This window comes from Oncorhynchus masou, chromosome 32 (genome assembly GCF_036934945.1).
Source record: "Oncorhynchus masou masou isolate Uvic2021 chromosome 32, UVic_Omas_1.1, whole genome shotgun sequence".
Classification (NCBI taxonomy): Eukaryota; Metazoa; Chordata; class Actinopteri; order Salmoniformes; family Salmonidae; genus Oncorhynchus; species Oncorhynchus masou.
The window spans coordinates 56971353-56992128 of record NC_088243.1 but is presented as its reverse complement, the minus strand read 5'-3'; the positions used below and the strand labels follow the sequence as shown (position 1 = coordinate 56992128).

Sequence of the window (20776 nt, the reverse complement as noted above, 5' to 3'; positions counted from 1 at the left end):
ATCCCTCCCTCTCTTTGTCGTGTTGGCTCATTGCAAATCATATGAGTCTAGTGAAACGGGCACTGGCTTTCTGGAAGGGAGAATACCCGCCACATGAAAGGTTGCTTGGATATGTTTGGTGGATAACCTTGTCATCTTGATTTTTTTCTGGATAAAGCGGACTATAATGGTTCCAGAATAGCAGGACTTGTCAAAATGGTAGACGGACAGAGAAGAGCGACGCCTCTCCGGGCGATGCTGTTGTTTGTATTTTCGTTGTGCTTTTGCCGTGGAGCTTATTGTCAAATACGCTATTCTATCGCGGAGGAGTCGAAAGAAGGTACTTATGTGGGAGACGTAGCAAAGGATTTGGGGTTCAGTGTGGATAAACTGGCGGAACGAAGGTTTCGGATTGTATCGGGCTCCAAGGAAGGTTTTTTGCAGATAAACCAAGACAATGGCGTGTTGTATGTGAACAGAAACATTGACAGGGAGGAGCTGTGTGAGAAAAACAGTGTGTGTTTACTCAATCTAAAAACCATAGCAGAAAATCCAATGGAAATACATTATGTTGAGGTAGAAATTACAGACATAAATGATCATTCTCCTAATTTCCCAGAAAAGGTAAAGCTCTTGGAAATAGCAGAGAATCTTGTATCGCAGGGAACGCGCTTTCCTCTGGACGCTGCGCGTGACCCTGATGTTGGAGTGAATAGTCTCCGTAAGTACACTCTCAGTCCTAACGATCACTTCGACTTAGATGTTAAAACTCGTGGAGAGGATAAAATCCCTTTCTTGATTTTGAAAAAGCCGCTAGACCGAGAGCAGAAGCTTGAAATGATGTTAGTTTTGACTGCGTTTGATGGAGGTAAGCCAGTGAGATCTGGCACAGTTAATATTACAATAACTGTTATTGACGTTAATGACAATGCACCAGTCTTTGAACAACAGGTGTATACGGTAACTTTAGATGAAAATGCTCCCTTAGGTACCTCTGTTTTGAGGCTGCACGCCACGGATCTAGATGATGGCGCAAACGGACAGGTTATATACACATTTGATAACAGTCTTAAAAACAGAGCTTTCGATTATTTCGAGATAGATGCGGTTACAGGGGAAATTACAATCAAGGGGTTAGTAGACTTTGAAGAGCAGAGTGTTTACGAAATTGACGTGCAGGCATCTGACAAGGGCCAAGTCACATTGACAGGTCACTGCAGTGTGGTTATCAACGTGAAAGATGTAAATGACAACGCACCTGATATGGACGTTACGTCTCTGTCAGGTCAAGTCCCAGAGGATGCACGACCCGGTACAGCTGTAGCTCTAATCAGTGTGTCTGACATGGACTCTGGTGAAAACGGCTTGGTTATATGTACACTCTCGGACAACATCCCTTTCGAATTAAAACCGTCTTTTCAGAAAAATATGTATTCTTTGATTACTAAAAGTGGATTGGACAGAGAGTCGGAGCCTATGTACACAGTGACTATAACTGCTACGGATAAAGGAGACCCATCATTGTCTTCCCACAAAACTGTCACGGTCCAGATCTCAGACATCAACGACAACAGTCCGGTCTTTTCCCAGAGTCCATATACTTTCTATGTACCAGAAAACAATGCTCCAGGCAAGTCGTTGTTTTCATTGAGTACATCAGACAGAGATCAGGATGACAACGCTCGTGTGTCTTATCACATTTGGAAAGGCGATGGCGACACACCTATTGTATCCTACCTAAATATTAATTCTGATGGTAACATTTACGCGCTAAAAAGCTTTGACTTTGAAGCTACCAAAACATTCAATTTCCAAGTTTTAGCTACAGACTCTGGAACTCCGTCACTAAGCAGTAACGTCACAGTCAACGTGTTCATTCTGGATCAGAACGACAACCCTCCATTGATCTTGGATCCAGTCAGCGCTAACGGTTCCGCTGAAGGTGTGGAGGAGATTCCCCGCAATGTGAACGCAGGCCATTTGGTGACTAAAGTGAGAGCCTATGACGCTGATATAGGATATAACGGCTGGTTATTATTTTCACTGCAGGAAGTTACTGACCACAGTCTCTTTGCTTTGGACCGCTATACGGGACAGATAAGGACACTTCGGTCATTCACAGAGACAGAAGAGGCTGATCATAAACTGGTCATACTTGTAAAAGACAATGGGAACGTTTCACTGTCAGCAACAGCTACTGTGATTATCAACGTTGTGGAGCCCAAAGAGGCGTTTGCTGCTTCTGATGTTAAAAGTTCAGTAAAATATGAAGAGGAGAATAGCGTTACATTTTATTTGATAATTACTTTGGGGTCAGTTTCAACACTTTTTCTCATTAGCTTCATCGTGTTGATTGTAATGCAGTGCTCCAAACCCACAGACTATTCCTCCAAGTATTTGCAAGATGTGAATAACGACGGGACACTGTGCCACAGCATTCAGTACAGATCCGGAGACAAACAGTACATGTTAGTTGGACCCAGAATGAGTATAGGTTCTACTATAGTTCCGGGTAGCAATGGAAATACTATTGTGTTACCAGAACATAGGAGGAGAGCTTCTGGAGAGGTAAGAAGTTAAATATTTTTCTAAATACTAACCGTCGGCATATATTTTGCTTGAGCTTGGAAATTGCCTATATAATTATTTTATAGTGTATACATGTGTCAAAAATTATGTTGTCTAGTAAAAGGGTTAGCCTATTGGATGAAACATGATCTCATAAAATCGCTAATCGAAGTAGCTTTCCAGCTCATTCTCAGCCACACGCTTGCAGTACTTGTCGCTGTCCGCGGCTGTGGTGCTGAAAGGCAATTTATTACAATGCGCTGTTTGTCTGGTGAATGTTTGCCAACATGTGATGGTGGTGTACATGCACGTCAAGTAGCTATCCTCTTTATTTATACAAATATTGCTCAATCTGTATTCCTGTCGGGATGGGACACTTGTTGAATACGTCAGTAAATGGTGTCCCAGGCTATGCCACATGGTATGTAGAACTTAATCCACACAACTTCTTAAGTAAGGTTTTCTGTTCGATATTTACTGTGACAAAATACTATTAATACATTTAAACTATAGTGTAATGTGAGGTATAATCACATGGTGTCAGTACACAACTAGAATAACGCTCCGGGTTGACATCCTCTCGTCATACTTGTGAGTCCGCCCCCTTGTTGGTTTCGTATCTTATTCAGTCGCTGGATGAACACAGTCATGAGTTCGTGGGGAGAATAAAATTTAAATTATATATTCTGAAAACACTATTGGATAATGAGCTTTTGTCATGCCTGTTTATATAATGAATAGCCAATTGTCACCAGCGAAGGAATAGTGGAAGTGCTGTGGATTATTGTTATTTATCTTGAAAACATGGAACAAAGAGGATGCGGGGCATGGCTGGAGGGACGGCAGTGGGTTGTGTTCATGGTTGCTTTGGTTCTCTTTTGGAGCGGGACTTCAGCTCAGATAAGATACTCCATCTCTGAAGAGCTTAAGGAAGGAACTGTCGTGGGGGATATAGCTAAGGATTTGGGAATTGATCTGAGCGCCTTGAAAGATAGGGGATTTCGAATCGTGTCTGGCTCGACCGAGTCCCTTTTCCAGGTAAACCAGAATGACGGCATCTTGTATGTGAACCGAAAAATAGACAGAGAGGAGGTGTGCGAACGCAGCAATGTGTGTTTAATCAATCTGAAAACCGTCCTAGAGAACCCGCTGGAGATTCATTATGTCGCGGTGGAGGTGTTAGATGTTAACGACCATTCTCCCAGCTTTCCAGAGAAAGAGAAACGGTTAGAGATGTCAGAATCTGCGTTGCAGGGGACGCGATTTCAGCTGCACGCTGCAGACGACCCAGACAGTGGCCAATATTCAGTTCAACAATATAAACTCAGTCAGAACGATCATTTCCGCTTGGAAGTTAAAGATAGAGGTGATGACCGCAAAACACCTATTTTGGTTTTACAAAAAACACTGGATAGGGAGGCTTTAAAAAGCCATAAGCTAATTCTCACAGCCCTTGACGGTGGGAAACCTCCTAGGTCTGGAGAAATTAGAATAACTGTAGACGTATCAGATGTTAACGATAACGCCCCAGTCTTTACAAAGGAGGTATACTCAGTATTGCTGAATGAAAACGCTCCTTTAGGCACCACCGTGATACAGGTTAATGCCACTGATTTGGACGAGGGTTCTAATGGTGAAGTGACCTATTATTTTGCCAATGACGTGCAAGGGAAGGTGCGAAAACGTTTCGATTTAGACCCGAAAACTGGTGAAATAATTGTAACAGGAGTAATAGATTATGAAGAAAATAAAATATATGAAATTGATATTCAGGCATCAGACAAGGGGACAGCTGCATTGACAACTGAAAAAAGTGTTATAATCAAAATAGTTGACGTTAATGACAATGCACCTGAGATAGAGGTGACATCATTTGCTAACGCAATCCCCGAGAATTCTAGACCCGGAACTACTGTAGCACTAATCAATGTTAATGACTTGGACTCTGGTCTCAATGGCAAAGTTCTGTCTTCTATAAGTGAGGGCGTCCCGTTCACTCTAACGCCGTCATTACAGGACAACATGTACTCTGTAGTCACCAAGTCACCACTAGATAGGGAGAAACAGTCTGAATATGATCTAACAATAGTAGCCAAAGACGCAGGGGAACCGTCCTTGTCATCTATAAAGACTATCCGCGTTGTTGTATCAGATGTGAATGATAACAGTCCAGAGTTTTCACTGAGTCCCTATACTTTCTATGTCACGGAGAATAACGACCCAGGAGGCTCAGTATTTTCAGTGACTGCCTCAGATCGTGACATAAATGAAAACGCTCTGATTTCATATCATATTATCAGAGACGGTGGCGAAATGAACAAATTGGTATCTTTTCTAAACATAAATCCTGAAAATGGGAACATACTGGCGCTAAAAAGCTTTGACTTTGAAACTTTAAAAACATTCCAATTCCAAGTTGTAGCTACAGACTCTGGAACTCCGTCACAATGCAGCAACGTCACAATAAACGTGTTCATTCTGGATCAGAACGACAACGCTCCAGTGATCTTGTATCCAGTCAGCCCTAACGGTTCTGCTGAAGGTGTGGAGGAGATTCCCCGCAATGTGAACGCAGGCCATTTGGTGACTAAAGTGAGAGCCTATGACGCTGATATAGGATATAACGGCTGGTTATTATTTTCACTGCAGGAAGTTACTGACCACAGCTTCTTTGCTTTGGACCGCTATACGGGACAGATACGGACACTTCGGTCATTCACAGAGACAGACGAGGCTGAGCATAAACTGGTCATACTGGTAAAAGACAATGGGAACGTTTCACTTTCGTCAACAGCTACTCTGATTATTAATGTTGTGGAGCCCAAAGAGGCTTTTGCAGCTTCTGATGTAAAAAGTTCAGTAAAAGACGAGGAGGAGAACAGCGTTACATTTTATTTGATCATTGCTTTGGGGTCAGTTTCAGCACTTTTTCTCATCAGTATCATCGTGTTGATTGTAATGCAGTGCTCCAAAACCACAGACTATTCCTCCAAGTATTTACAAGATGTGAATAACGACGGGACACTGTGCCACAGCATTCAGTACAGATCCGGAGACAAACGGTACATGTTAGTTGGACCCAGAATGAGTATAGGTTCTACAATAGTCCCGGGCAGCAATGGGAATACTCTAGTGTTACCTGAACATAGGAGGAGAGCTTCTGGAGAGGTAAGAAGTTAAATACGATTCTAAATATTAACCGTTTGCTGGTGCTCTCCCTGAGCTTGGAAATTGTATATGTTATTATTTCATAGTGTATATATGTGTCAAATGACTCATTGTGGTCACTAAAGAGCCCATGGCTTTTGTCATAAGAGTACTAACCCAGGTGTGGTGGCTAAACTTCCAATATGGCCCTTATTCCATGATGGTCACCTCATCATCCCCAGCTTCCAATTGGCTTATTCATCCCCCCTCCTCTCCCCTGTAACTATTCCCCAGGCCGTTGCTGCCAATGAGAATGTGTTCTCAGTCAACTTACCTGTTAAAATAAACATATATGTTTTTTTTGGCAACATGATATCACAGGAACACGTCATCCTGGAACGTTTTTTAATAAAAAGGTACATGTTTTTCTCAATACATTGCAGTCAATGTAAAATATGAGGTTCACAGGATTGATGTTTATCTCATTACATCTCAACTGCAAGATCATTGTGTACAATTGAGGTAAAAAAATGCTTTTGGGTCGATTGACTTGAAATTTCATATGCTGGGTCATGACAGTCCCCCGGTCACAAATATGTACAATTTGGGAAGATTAAACCTTTTTAACCCTTCATAACCTTCACGCCGAATTAAGTTACTTTTTTATGTCTTATTGACATACTGTCAGAAGGTGAGTGTAGCCTGTGCATGAAGTCAGATGCAGAAGAGCAAAATGAGTGAGCAAAGTACTTTACTCAAAAAAACAAAGGCACAAGGTAAACAAATACACTTGACCAATAAACATTACTCACAGGTGAACACAGCACCCGTCGAAAAACACAGCCTTCATTAACCGAACTGAACATAGAAGTAATCACGCACAACAAACATGGAGGAAACATGAACATGTAATTGGATAATGAAAACCAGGTGTGTATAAAATAAAGACAAAACCAATGGAAAATGAAAGATGGATCAGCGATGGCTAGAAGACAGGTGACGTCGACCGCCGAACGCTGCCCGAACAAGGAGAGGGACCGACCTCGGCAGAAATCGTGACAGTATCCCCCTTCCCTTGACGCACGCCGACACCGGCCTCGGGGACGACCCGGGAGGGCGAGGCGCAGGGCGATCTGGATGGAGACGGTGGAACTCCCGCAGCATCGATGGGTCTAACACGTCCTCCTGGCACCCAGCATCTCTCCTCCGGACCGTACCCCTCCCACTCCACGAGGTACTGAAGGACCCTCGCCCGACGCCTCGAATCCAGTATGGATTGAACTGCATACACCGGGGCCCCTTCGATTTCCAGAGGGGGCGGAGGAACCTCCCGCACCTCAGACTCCTGGAGTGGACCAGCCACCAACGGCCTGAGGAGAGACACGTGGAACAAGGGGTTAATTCGATAATCGGGGGGAAGCTAAAACCTGTAACTTACCTCATTCAGTCTCCTCAGGACTTTGAATGGCCCCACAAACCGCGGGCCTAGCTTCCGGCAGGGCAGGCGGAGGGGCAGGTTTCGGGTCGAGAGCCAGACCCGGTCCCCCGGTGCGAACACGGGGCCTCACTGCTGCGGCGATCTGTGCAGGTTTTCTGGTGCCTCACGGCTCGCTGAAGGTGCACATGAGCGGCGTCGCATGTCTCTTCAGCGTGCCTAAACCAGTCATCCACCGCAGGAGCCTCGATCTGGCTCTGATGCCAAGGCACCAGAACCGGCAGGTACCCCAGTATGCACTGGAAGGGGGGGAGGTTAGTGGAGGAGTGGCGGAGAGAGTTCTGGGCCATCTCTGCCCAGGGCATGAACGAACACCCACTCCCCCGGCCGGTCCGGGCAATCGGACCGCAGAAACCTACCCACATCCTGGGTTCACTCTCTCCACCTGCCCGTTACTCTCGGGGTGAAAACCCGAGGTAAGGCTGACCGAGACCCCCAGACGTTCCATGAACGCCCTCCAGAACCTTGACGTGAACTGGAGACCCCGATCAGATACTATGTCCTCAGGCACCCCGTAGTGCCGGAAGACATGTGTAAACAGGGCCTCCGCAGTCTGTAGGGCCGTAGGGAAACCGGGCAAAGGGAGGAGATGACAGGACTTAGAGAACCGATCCACAATGACCAGTATCGTGGTGTTGCCCTGTGATGGAGGAAGATCCGACAGGTGCGACCACGGCCGTTGTGGAACAGGAAGGAACGGGAAGGGCTTGTAACTTCCCTCTGGGCAGGTGCCTAGGGGCCTTGCGCTGGGCGCACACTGAGCAGGAGCAGACATAAACCCTCACGTCCTTAGCTTAAGTTGACCACCAGTACTTCCCACTAAGACAGCGCACTGTCCGACCGATGCCGGGATGACCAGAGGAGGGTGATGTATGGGCCCAATAGACCAAAGTGTCGCTAACAGCAGACGGAATTAACAGATGCCGAGCAGGACATTGGAGGGCAGTGGGCTCTGTATGTAACGGCCGCTCGATGTTCGCGTCCAGCTCCCACACTACCAGTGCCACCAGGCAAGAGACCGGGAGTATGGGGGTGGGATCCATGGGCCGCTCCTCTGTGTCATACATCCGGGACAGTGCATCTGCCTTCATGTTCTGGGAGCCTGGCCTGTAGGATAGGGTGAAAACAAAACGGGTAAAAAAACATGACCCACATTTGCCTGGCGAGGATTCAGTCTCCTCGCCACCCGATTGCTCCAGATTGCGGTGGTCAGTCCAGATGAGAAAAGGGTGTTTAGCCCCCTCAAGCCAATGTCTCCACGCCTTCAAAGCCTTGATGACAGCCAACAACTCCCGGTCCCCAACGTCATATTTTCGCTCCGCCGGGCGGAGCTTCTTCGAAAAGAAGGCACAGGGGGCGGAGCTTTGGTGGAGTACCCGAGCGCTGAGAGAGCACAGCTCCTATCCCAGCCTCGGACGCGTCCACCTCCACTATGAACACCAAAGAGGGATCCGGATGAGCCAGCACGGGAGCCGAGGTAAACAGAGCCCTCAGCTGACCAAAAGCCCTGTCAACAACTCCCGGTCCCCCACGTCATATGGGCGCAGACCTCCATCCTTCTTCTTCACAAAAAAATAAACTTGAGGAGGCAGGTGAAGTGGAGGGCCAAATGTACCCCTGCTCCACGGATTCGGAGACATATGTTTCCATAGCCGCCATCTCCTCTTGTGACAGGGGATGACTCCTCTTGATGGGGTGGTCGATGGGGTGGTAATTGAGTTGCCTTCTTCTTACAGAAGGCGAGAGCCGAATCGGCATATTCATAGGGGATGCGCATGGTGGAGACCTGGTCTGGATTTTCCACCAAAGTCGCACCGACGGAAACCCCTAAACACCTCCCCGAGCACTCTCGTCACCACCCCGTGAGAGCCCTCTGTTGCCACGAAATAGTGTGGTCATGACAGGCCAACCAGGGTATACCCAGCACCATGGAAAACGCAGGAGAATCAATAAGGAAAAAAACAGATTTTCTCCTTGCGATCCTCCCGCATCACCATGCCCAGTAGAGCGGTGGCCTCCCTAATTATCCCTAACCCCAATGGTCGACTATCTAGGGCGTGAACTGGGAAGGGCATATCCACTGAAGCAATAGGGATCCCTAAACTAAGGGCAAATGATCTGTCAATAAAGTTCCCAGCAGCGCCTGAATCTATGAGCGCCTTATTCTGGGAATGTGGGGAAAACACAAACGTGTGCAACAGAGGGCTCTGGGTGAGCCTGGTGCCGACTCACATGGGGTGACACAAGAGTGCCCTGCCTGCTGCCTCGACTCCCAGGGGAAACTCTCCAGCACCGACCGGCAGTGTGCCCTCTGCAGCCACAGATGGTGCATGAACCGGCCCCTCCTCCGGTCACCCTACGTGAATCACCTCCCAGCTCCATGGGGGTAGGAGCTGTGGTGCTGGGGGATGGAATTGACAGACCCCGATCTGGACGTCCGCGGGTAGCCAGCAGGTTATCCAACCGGATGGATAGGTCCACCAGCTGGTCAAAGGTGAGAGTGTTGTCCCTGCAGGCCAACTCCCAACTCCAAACTACAACGGTAGTGATCGATCAGTGCCATGTCGTTCCATCCCACGCTGGCGGCCAGGTTCCGAAAGTCAAGAGAGTACTACTGTGCACACCTTGTCCCCTGCCCAAGTTGGACGAGCCGTTCACCCACCACTCTACCCTCTGGCGAGTGGTCGAAAACTGCCCGGAAGCGGCGGGTGAAATCTTTGAATACCGAATAACAATACCGCTTCTCCTTCCTCCCATATGGCGTTGGCCCACTCCAGGGCTTTCCCTGAGAGACAGGAGACGAGGGCGGACACGCTCTCACGGCCCGAAGGAGCCGGGTGGACGGTTGCTAGGTAGAGCTCCAGCTGGAGTAGGAACCCATTACATCCCGTCCCATCATGCTCCTTCGGAAGATCGAGCTGAATCGTCGGTGAAGGAGGGGTGAGTAGTGGTGTCCTTGGTGGTGATGGTGGAGGCACTGGAGGAACTCCTCTTCTCTCCCAACGGTCCACATTCTGCAGGACGCGATCCATGGCGATGCTGAGATGTTGTAACATGGCCGCATGCTGCTGGACACGTTCCTCGACCCCTAATCTGGGGTTGTCTGCTCCTGCTGACTCCATATGGTTGGGTGCGTGATTCTGTCAGAAGGTGAGTGTAGCTGGTGCATGAAGTCAGGCGCAGGAGAGCAAAATGAGTGAGCAATGTACTTTACTCAATAAAACAAAGGCACAAGGTAAACAAATACACTTGACCAATAACCAAAGGTAAATATTACGCACGGGTGAACACAGCACCCGTCGAAAAAACAGCCATCATGAATCGAACTGAACATAGAAATAATCACGCACAACAAACATGGGGGAAACAGAGGGTTAAATGCATGAACATGTAATTGGATAATGAAAACCAGGTGTGTAGAAAATGAAGACAAAACCAATGGAAAATGAAAGATGGATCAACGATGGCTAGAAGACCGGTGACGTCGACCGCCGAACACCGCCCGAACAAGTAGAGGGACCGACCTCGGCGGAAGTCGTGACACATACGATTAAATTGGTTGAGGCTTATCTTTTCCCATTGACTGCTATGTGTTGACATAAACGTCAAGCCTGTGACACTCATCTTTTCCCATTGACTGCAATATATTTGCATAAATGTCAACTGTGGAATCTTTTTCTATTGAATGTCAACCCTGTGAGACTCATCTTTTCCAATTGACGGGCAATATACCGAGAAAAACATCAATCCTGGGACACTCGTCTTTTCCAATTGACGGAAATTTACTCCGAAAAATGTCATCTTTTCTCACTGAATGAAATATATTGAGAAAAAAATCAACCCTTTGACACTCATCCTTTCCCATTGACTGCAATGTACTGTGAAAAACATAAACCCTGGGACACTCATCTTTTCCCATTGACTGCAATGTACTGTGAAAAACATAAACCCTGTGACACTCTTCTTTTCCTATTGACTGCTATATACTGAGAAAGCGTCAACCCTGTGACACATCTTTTCCCATTGACTGCAATGTATTGAGAAAAACTTCAGCTGCCTGACAGTTGACCTTTTTGTAAAAACGTGCCAGGATTATGTTTTCAGGCTGATAGTGGGCTGCAAATGTTATGTTGTCGATTAAGAGGGTTGTCCTAGAGCCCTATATAGAGAGAGTTAGGCCAATAGGATTGAACGTTCCAAGAGCGCCACTTTCTCCTCCATAGATGCGGTAAAGGAGTCTATGGAATGCAGACCTTTCCATTGATGAGATTGGCACACATTCAACAAATCTGATCTAACAAAGTAGATATTCCTCAAATCCATTATGATTGATGTGTTGTAACAGGCCCACAATGTGGTTACTTAAGTCTGATATGGATATATTTGGCTGTTTTCACTGTACAACATTTATAAGTTGTCCCTTTTCAGGTTTAGAAGAAGTGACTGCTAAATGCTAACTACTGTTTGTATAAGTTGGTGAGCATGGCAATTCCCCAAACGTTTCCATTATAACGACACAGGACGAGACGCAAATGCGGACGCAGGAGAAAGATGGTTAGAGTCTCTGATATTTATTAATAGACAAGGGGCCGGCAAGAGTCAGGTCGAGGACAGGCAGAAGTTTGTAAACTAGGTCAGAGTCAGATGGGTACAGGACGGCAGGCAGACTCAAGGGCAGGGCAGGCAGAATGGTATGGCAGGCGGGCTCAGGGTCAGGGCAGACAGAAAAGGTCGGAACCGGGAGGACAAGAAAACGGGGACTAGAAAAACAGGAGTACGGAAAAACACGCAGGTAGGCTTGACGAGACAAGACCAACTGGCACCAGACAAACAGAGACCACTGGTATAAAAATACAGGGGATAATGGGAAGAAATGGGAGACTCCTGGTGGGGGGTGGAGACGAGCACAAGACAGGTGAAACAGATCAGGGTGTGACATCCGTGGCAATTCCATTGGTTTGGTCGAGTTCGATTGACCTCTTTACAACATCGATTAACGTCGCTAAGTGATAATTGACACTTCCGCGCTGTGCTGTTTATTTCTGATAGTTTTCAAAACCTATGGAGATGTCTACTGAAAGCAGATATGCAGTTTGTTGACACTACAACACAGTAAGAACTTGGATACACATTATCCCAAATGCTAATTGAAAAAAAACATCTGTTAAATTCGCTGGATTGTTTTGCATGTTTACAGCGGGTCATTGTTACATCACCAACATTTTAAGAATAAAGTTCTGTATGGGCGCTAATATGGAGGCCGCTCTAGCATATGTGGGAACTCCTTCAAGACTGTTGTAAAAGCATTCCAGGTGAAGCTGATTGAGAGAATGCCAAGAGTGCGCAAAGCTGTCATCAAGGCAGAGGGTGGCTACTTTGAAGAATCTAAAATGTAAAATATATTTTGATTTGTTTAACACTTTTTTTGGTTACTACAAGATTCCATTTATGTTATTTAATAGTTTTGATGTCTTCACTATTGTTCTACAATGTAGAAAATAGTCTAAATATATAAAAACCCTTTAATGAGTAGGTGTTTTGACCAGTAGTGTTTATGGTTGTGGGTTAGCATATTAGATGAAACATGATTTCACAACATCACTCATGAAAGTTGCTAGCCGGCTCATTTGCAGCCAAAGGTTAACCCTCCTGTTGTGTTCGTTTCATGTTAATTAATTCTGTGTTCCTGGGCCAAAATGACCGCCCCCATTATTGCTGATTACAAATCCATAATAATACATATACTATTACCTAATGTTGTGTTCAATCTTTTTATCAAAAAAGCATAATGTATGGATTATTTTGACTATAACAAATACTCAGATGAAACATATTGTACTATTTATCACACACTACTTCGTGTCAAAGTTTAACAAGGTCTCTCTCCTCCTCACCAGTGTCATGATCAAGGATATGATCAAGAGCCTCACATACAGTATATCGTTTGGTCATTGTGCTGCCACAGAATTAATTGTGAGCAAGGCCTCAAAAAAGCTTTATATACCAGAGCTGCAAGAAAAGTTTTATATATTATTGAAACAATGTTGCGATTGTTTGTGAGAATGCCAATAGGTGTGGTTCCCGTGGGGGAAAGATTCTATTGGGGAAAGGTTCCCGTGTGTAATGGTTTTCTTGTGGGGAAAGAGAGGCGGACCAAAATGCAGCGTGGTTAGTTTTGTGCATCTTTAATAAAGATGAAAGTACGACAATCTACAAAACAAGAAACGTGCAATAACCAAAACAGTCCTATCTGGTGCCACAAACACAAAGACAGGAACAATCACCCACCAAATCCAACACAAAACAGGCTACCTAAATATGGTTCCCAATCAGAGACAATGACTAACACCTGCCTCTGATTGAGAACCATATCAGGCCTAACATAGAAATGGACAAACCAGACACACAACATAGAATGCCCACCCAGCTCACGTCCTGACCAACACTAAACAAGGAAAACACACACGAACGATGGTCAGAACGTGACAGTACCCCCCAAGGTGCGGACTCCGAACGCACAACCTAAACCTATAGGGGAGGGTCTGGGTGGGCATCTATCCGCGGTGGTGGTGGCGGCTCTGGCGCTGGACGTGGACCCCACTCCATAATTGTCTTAGTCCCCCTCCTTAGCGTCCCTTGAGTGGCAACCCTCGCCGCTAACCTTGGCCTAGGAACCCTAACAACGGGCCACACTGGACTGAGGGGCAGCTCCGGACTGAGGGGCAGCTCGGGACTGAGGGGCAGCTCGGGACTGAGGAAGCTCAGGTGGTTCCGGCAGATCCTGGCTGGCTGGCGGTTCCGTCAGATCCTGGCTGACTGGCGGTTCCGGCAGATCCTGGCTGACTGGAGGTTCCGGCAGATCCTGGCTGACTGGCGGATCCTGGCTGACTGGCAGTTCTGGCAGATCCTGGCTGAATGGCGGATCCTGGCTGAATGGCAGATCCTGGCTGACTGGCAGTTCTGGCGGATCCTGGCTGAATGGCGGATCCTGGCTGAATGGCAGATCCTGGCTGACTAGCGGATCCTGGCTGAATGGCGGATCCTGGCTGAATGGTGGATCCTGGCTGACTGGCGGATCTGGAAGATCCTGGCTGAATGGCGGATCCTGGCTGACAGGCAGTTCTGGCAGATCCTGGCTGAATGGCGGATCCTGGCTGAATGGCAGATCCTGGCTGAATGGCAGATCCTGGCTGAATGGCAGTTCTGGCAGATCCTGGCTAAATGGCGGATCCTGGCTGAATGGCAGATCCTGGCTGACTAGCGGATCCTGGCTGAATGGCGGATCCTGGCTGAATGGTGGATCCTGGCTGACTGGCAGTTCTGGTGGATCCTGGCTGAATGGCGGATCCTGGCTGAATGGCAGTTCTGGCAGATCCTGGCTGAATGGCGGATCTGGCGGCGCTGGGCAGACTGGCGGCACTGGCGGCGCTGGGCAGACTGGCTGCACTGGGCAGACTGGCGGCGCTGGGCAGAATGGCGGCACTGGCGGCGCTGGGCAGACTGGCGGCGCTGGGCAGACTGGCGGCACTGGTCAGACTGGCGGCGCTGGGCAGACTGGCGGCGCTGGGCAGACTGGCGGCTCTGGGCAGACTGGTGGCTCAGGCGGCGCTGGACAGGAAGGCTCTGGCAGTGCTGGACTGAGGAGCTCTGGCGCCTCTTGACTGAGGGGCGGAAACTCTGGTAGCGCCGGACAGGTGGGAGCACCTGTGTTGATGGGACGGAGAGACAGCCTGGTGCGGGGAGCCGGCACTGGTGGTACCGGGCCGGGGACACCCACCTCCGGGTGAGTGCAAGGAATAGGATACACCGGGTTGTGAAGGTGTACTGGAGACCTGGTGTGTATAGCCGGCATCAAATCCCCCGGAACTCCAACACACGTTTCAGGCTGAGTACGAGGAACTGACACAGGTGGCATCGGACAGCTGACACGCTCCTCAGGGCGAATGCCGTGCATACTATACCAAACCAACAGCTTTCTTTCTACTCTGTCCAATACATCCTCAACACTCTCAGACTCAGCCCTCAGCTTCACCGACAGCTCCAATTCCATCCATGGCTCCTTGCGGTAAACAGGGGGAGTTGGCTCAGGTCTGACTCCTGACTCTGCCACACTCTCCCTGTGCCTCCCCCAATAAATTTTTGGGGCTGCCTCTCGGGCTTCCAGCCGCTCTGCCGTGCTAGCTCCTCATAATGCCGCCTCTCTGCCTTCGCTGCCTCCAGCTCGGCTTTGGGGCGGCAATATTCCCCTGGCTCTGCCCAGGGTCCTTTCCCGTCAAGGATCTCCTCCCAAGTCCATTCTTCCAAATAGTGCAGCCTCTCCCACTGCTGCTGCTGCTGTTGCTCCTGCTGCTGCTGCTTCTCCTGCTGCTGCTTCTGCTGCTGCTGCTTCTGCTGCTGCTGCTCCTGCTGCACCTGTCGCTTCTCCTGCTGCCTCTGTTTACCACGCTGCTTGGTCCTTGGTTGGTGGGTGATCCTGTAATGGTTTTCTTGTGGGGAAAGAGAGGCGGACCAAAATGCAGTGTGGTGAGTTTTGTGCATCTTTAATAAAGATGAAAGTACGACAATCTACAAAACAAGAAACGTGCAATAACCAAAACAGTCCTATCTGGTGCCACAAACACAAAGACAGGAACAATCACCCACCAAACCCAACACAAAACAGGCTACCTAAATATGGTTCCCAATCAGAGACAATGACTAACACTTGCCTCTGATTGAGAACCATATCAGGCCTAACATAGAAATGGACAAACCAGACACACAACATAGAATGCCCACCCAGCTCACGTCCTGACCAACACTAAAACAAGGAAAACACACACGAACGATGGTCAGAACGTGACATCGTGGGGGTTGCCATGGAAGCCAAGAGGAGCGAGGTGTGTGTGTGTGTGTGTGTGTGTGTGTGTGTGTGTGTGTGTGTGTGTGTGTGTGTGTGTGTGTGTGTGTGTGTGTGTGTGTGTGTGTGTGTGTGTGTGTGTGTGTGTGTGTGTGTGTGTGTGTGTGTGTGTGTGTGCTCAGATACACATGCATGTGGGGGTCTGGGAGGGGAAGTGTGTCCATCTGATGAATGGGCATGTGCCTGAACTCAATTTTATACACTAATTGTAGTATCACCCATTACATTCTAATGTAATTTTTCCCGGGAACACCACAGGTTTACAAAAGTTGAATAAAACACCCAAAATGTTATTAAAATCATCCAAAATGTATTTTGTGTGTTCAGATGCCCTGCATGGACAAAGTCATGGAACCTTATGACAATAGTATTAAATGAACTACATTTTTCAGAGAGAGAACTTGTAAATCGGTCCAAACCACTGGTCATAGTCCACTACAATAGTGCTGAAATGCTGTTGATTTCAACGCGATGAGTGTCTGGTGAAGGTCTGCCAAAAAGTGATGACATATACGCCTACATGCATGTCAAGTAGATATGCTCTTCATTTCTATAAATATATTTCAATATTGACTTCAGTCGGGGTGGGACGCTTGTTACACACTCCAGTAAATGGTGTCCCAGGCTATGCATCATGGTGTGTCGACCTCTGCATTCCGACTTTCTTAATCCACACAACTTTTTCAGTACGGTTTTATGCGATTTGTATTTTTACTATATACCATGAATAAGCTTGAACGATAGTGCACTCTGAGATAGAATCGCATGGTGTCAGTACACAACTAGAATACCGCTCCGGGTTGACATCCTCTCGTCATACTTTTGAGTCCGCCCCCTTGTTGGTTTCGTATCTTATTCAGTCGCTGGATGAACACAGTCGTGAGCTTCGTGGGGAGAATAAGATTTCAATGATATATTCTGAAAACACTCTTGATAACGAGCTTTGGTCCTATCCGAATATAATGGATAGACAACTGTCACCATGAAGGAATAGTGGAAGTGCTGTGGATTATTGTTATTTATCTTGAAAACATGGAACAAAGAGGATGCGGGGCATGGCTGGAGGGACGGCAATGGGTTGTGTTCATGGTTGCTTTGGTCCTCTTTTGGAGCGGAGGTTCTGCACAGATAAGATACTCCATCTCTGAAGAGCTTAAGGAAGGAACTATCGTTGGGAATATAGCTAAGGATTTGGGTATAGAGCTAAGCACATTGAAGGAAAGGGGATTTCGAATCGTATCTGGCTCGACTGATCCTCTTTTCCAGGTAAACCAGAATGACGGCATCTTGTATGTGAACCGAAAAATAGACAGAGAGGAGGTGTGCGAACGGAGCAGCGTGTGTTTAATCAACCTGAAAACCGTTCTAGAGAACCCGCTGGAGATCCATTATGTTGCTGTGGAGGTGTTAGATGTTAACGACCATTCTCCCATCTTTCCCGAGAAAGAGAAAAGGTTAGAGATTTCAGAATCTGCGGTACCTGGGGCGAGATTTCAGCTTAATGCTGCTCATGATCGAGATGGAGGCATTTATTCTATTCAACAGTATAAACTCAGCCCCAATGATCATTTCCGTCTGGAAGTTAAAGATCGAGGTGAGGACCGCAAAACCCCTACTTTGATTTTACAGAAGGCGTTAGATAGAGAGGCCATACGGAGCCATAGATTATTGCTCACGGCTATTGATGGAGGTAAACCTCCTAGATCTGGAGACATGAGAATAACTGTAGATGTATTAGACGTAAACGATAACAGCCCTGTCTTTACTAAGGAGGTATACTCTGTAACGCTGAATGAAAATGCCCCTTTAGGCACAACAGTCATACAGATGAACGCGACTGATTTGGACGAAGGTTCAAATGGCGAAATAATGTATGCTTTCGCCAACGACGTGGGCGGTAGAGTACGGAAACGTTTTGATTTAGACTGCATTACCGGGGAAATAATTGTAAAGGGTGTTATTAATTTCGAGGAAAATAACAGCTTTGAGATTGATATTCAGGCATCAGACAAGGGGACAGCTCCTTTGACAACTGACAAAACTATTATTATCAATGTAATTGACGTTAATGACAATGCACCGGAGATTGAGGTGACATCTTTCTCGAACGCAATCCGTGAGGATTCCAAACCCGGAACTACTGTAGCACTGATCAGTGTTAATGATTTGGACTCTGGTCTCAAAGGCAAAGTTCTTTGCTCGCTACTTGAAGATGTACCTTTCAAACTAATTCCCTCTTTACAAGATAACATGTATTCTGTAGTCACCAAGTCACCACTAGATAGGGAGAAAGAGACTGAATATGATCTAACAATAGTAGCCAAAGACGCAGGGGAACCGTCCTTGTCATCTATAAAGACTATCAGCGTTGTTGTATCAGATGTGAATGACAACAGTCCAGAGTTTTCACTGAGTCCCTATACTTTCTATGTCACTGAGAATAACATCCCCGGCACCTCAGTATTTTCCGTGAGTGCGTCAGATCCTGACATGAATGAAAACGCACTTATTTCATATCATATCTTGAGAGATGGTGGCGAGGAAAACAAATGGGCGTCCTTTCTCAACATAAATTCTGAAAATGGGAACATACTGGCGCTAAAAAGTTTTGACTTTGAAACTTTAAAAACATTCCATTTCCAAGTTGTAGCTACAGACTCTGGAACTCCGTTACTAAGCAGTAACGTCACAGTGAACGTGTTCATTCTGGATCAGAACGACAACGCTCCAGTGATCTTGTATCCAGTCAGCGCTAACGGTTCTGCTGAAGGTGTGGAGGAGATTCCCCGCAATGTGAACGCAGGCCATTTGGTGACTAAAGTGAGAGCCTATGACGCTGATATAGGATATAACGGCTGGTTATTATTTTCACTGCAGGAAGTTACTGACCACAGTCTCTTTGCTTTGGACCGCTATACAGGACAGATAAGGACACTTCGGTCATTCACAGAGACAGACGAGGCTGTGAATAAACTGGTCATACTGGTAAAAGACAATGGGAACGTTTCACTGTCAGCAACAGCTACTGTGATTATCAAGGTTGTGGAGCCCAAAGAGGCTTTTGCAGCTTCTGATGTGAAAAGTTCAGTAAAAGACGAGGAGGAGAACAGCGTTACATTTTATTTGATCATTACTTTGGGGTCAGTTTCAACGCTTTTTATCATCAGCATCATCGTGTTGATTGTAATGCAGTGCTCCAAACCCACAGACTATTCCTCCAAGTATTTACAAGATGTGAATAACGACGGGACACTGTGCCACAGCATCCAGTACAGATCCGGAGACAAACGGTACATGTTAGTTGGACCCAGAATGAGTATAGGTTCTACAGTCCCGGGCAGCAATGGGAATACTCTAGTGCTACCTGAACACAGGAGGAGGGCTTCTGGAGAGGTAAGAAGTTGAAAACTAACATTTCATTCTTAATTCTCCTCTACCCAGTGTTGACAATTCACGTGGTCTTGTGCTGATAGTGTACAGTATGTGTTACAGAGTTAAGCACGTACCGTAAGCTCACTCCACAGCTAGCTTGAAATGTTCCTTACAGAGCCATCCAATTGGTACAGTAACCCGTTGGAACGTTGTTGATAAGATTTGTCACGTGTGTTGCGAAGCAGAGGACCACTGGTTCGAGCACAGTATGAGCAGTCGAAAGGTAGAGGAAACTAATTTGTTAGCAGCACGCTGACCCCCGTTACATCCTACTGGGCACGGACGTTAATTCAAATTCTATTCCACTTTGGTTCAACGTAATGCCATTGAATATACGTGGATTCAACGAGTGGGATATGCTTGAGTTCTCCAATTATTTGGACTATTCTCATTGCTTTTGGAAGTATTTCAGGTAATTGTTTTAATTTACCAAAATGGTAGTGTGAATTTGTAAATTATGTTTTTGGCAGTAAGAGATTTGTTGGCTGTCATATGATCTCACACCAGAAGTAGCGGGCTCATATACCAGCGCATTAGCCTGCCACTCCCAGCTGGTCGCTTTCCACGATAGTGGTGCTGAAATGTTTTGTTGTTCAACACCCTATTGCCCTTGCGTATTTTTGCCAAAAAGGAATAACATACAAAAGCAAGTGAAGTAGCTATCCTCTTTTTTATTTTTTATATTCCTTATTCCTTGTGGGACACTTGTTGCGTTCATGAGGAACGTTTTAGTTGCTCGGGTCCTGTGTGGCTCAGTCGGTAGAGCATGGCGCTTGCAACGCCAAGCGCCAAGCGTCGTGGGTTCGATTCCCGCTGGGGCCACCCATATGTAAAAGTAGTGGCCCCAGCCGACTTGTAAGTCGCTTTGGACAAAAGCGTCTGCTAAATGGGATATATATTGAATATATGGTTTGTCATGGTTATCCTGATTTTATTTACCCATGCATCTGTTGCAGTGACCTATTCTCTGATATGTGTTATGTGTCAAGACAACATTCAATATTGAAATGGAAACATGAATACACTTGAACGATAGTGCAATGTGAGGTAGAGTCGCATGGTGTCAGTACTCAACTATAAAAATGCTCCTTACAGATATGATTTTCATGCTTTTCAGTTCTCCTCCTTGCTGGTTTCGTTGCTTGTTCAATCGCTCTGCGAGGAGCAGTCATGCAGCATCGAGGAGAGACTAATATCTACATTTGACATTCTTAAAACACTATTGGATAATGAGCAGTGATCCTACTCGGAATGTA

The 20776-nt window shown here is 46.7% G+C and overlaps 3 protein-coding genes across 12 annotated transcripts in view; all 3 read left to right on the top strand.

Moving 5' to 3' along the window:
- The window catches only part of LOC135526264 (protocadherin alpha-C2-like), a 222383-nt gene that overhangs the window by 30585 nt on the left and 171022 nt on the right, over positions 1-20776 (top strand). For 2 of the 10 annotated variants that reach the window (XM_064954478.1, XM_064954464.1), the window contains exon 1: positions 16974-19481. The exons of the other annotated variants lie outside the window; for them this stretch is intronic. In XM_064954478.1, coding sequence (XP_064810550.1) covers positions 17121-19481 — 2361 coding nt within the window. In that variant the 5' untranslated portion in view covers positions 16974-17120. Of the gene's footprint in view, positions 1-16973; positions 19482-20776 lie in introns of those variants that run through there. 10 annotated transcript variants of the gene reach the window in all.
- On the top strand, positions 168-2559 carry LOC135527042 (protocadherin alpha-13-like). Its single transcript, XM_064955697.1, has one exon. The coding sequence runs from the start codon at positions 196-198 to the stop codon at positions 2557-2559; it is 2364 nt and encodes a 787-aa protein (XP_064811769.1). The 5' UTR covers positions 168-195.
- LOC135527041 (protocadherin alpha-3-like) lies at positions 3264-5727 on the top strand. The gene has a single exon (XM_064955696.1). It carries the CDS (start codon positions 3352-3354, stop codon positions 5725-5727), a length of 2376 nt encoding a protein of 791 aa, XP_064811768.1. The 5' UTR covers positions 3264-3351.

Coding starts and splice junctions, on each gene's coding strand:
- LOC135527041 (XM_064955696.1), top strand. CDS start 3,352: ATGGAACAAAGAGGATGCGGGGCATGGCTGGAGGGACGGCAGTGGGTT.
- LOC135527042 (XM_064955697.1), top strand. CDS start 196: ATGGTAGACGGACAGAGAAGAGCGACGCCTCTCCGGGCGATGCTGTTG.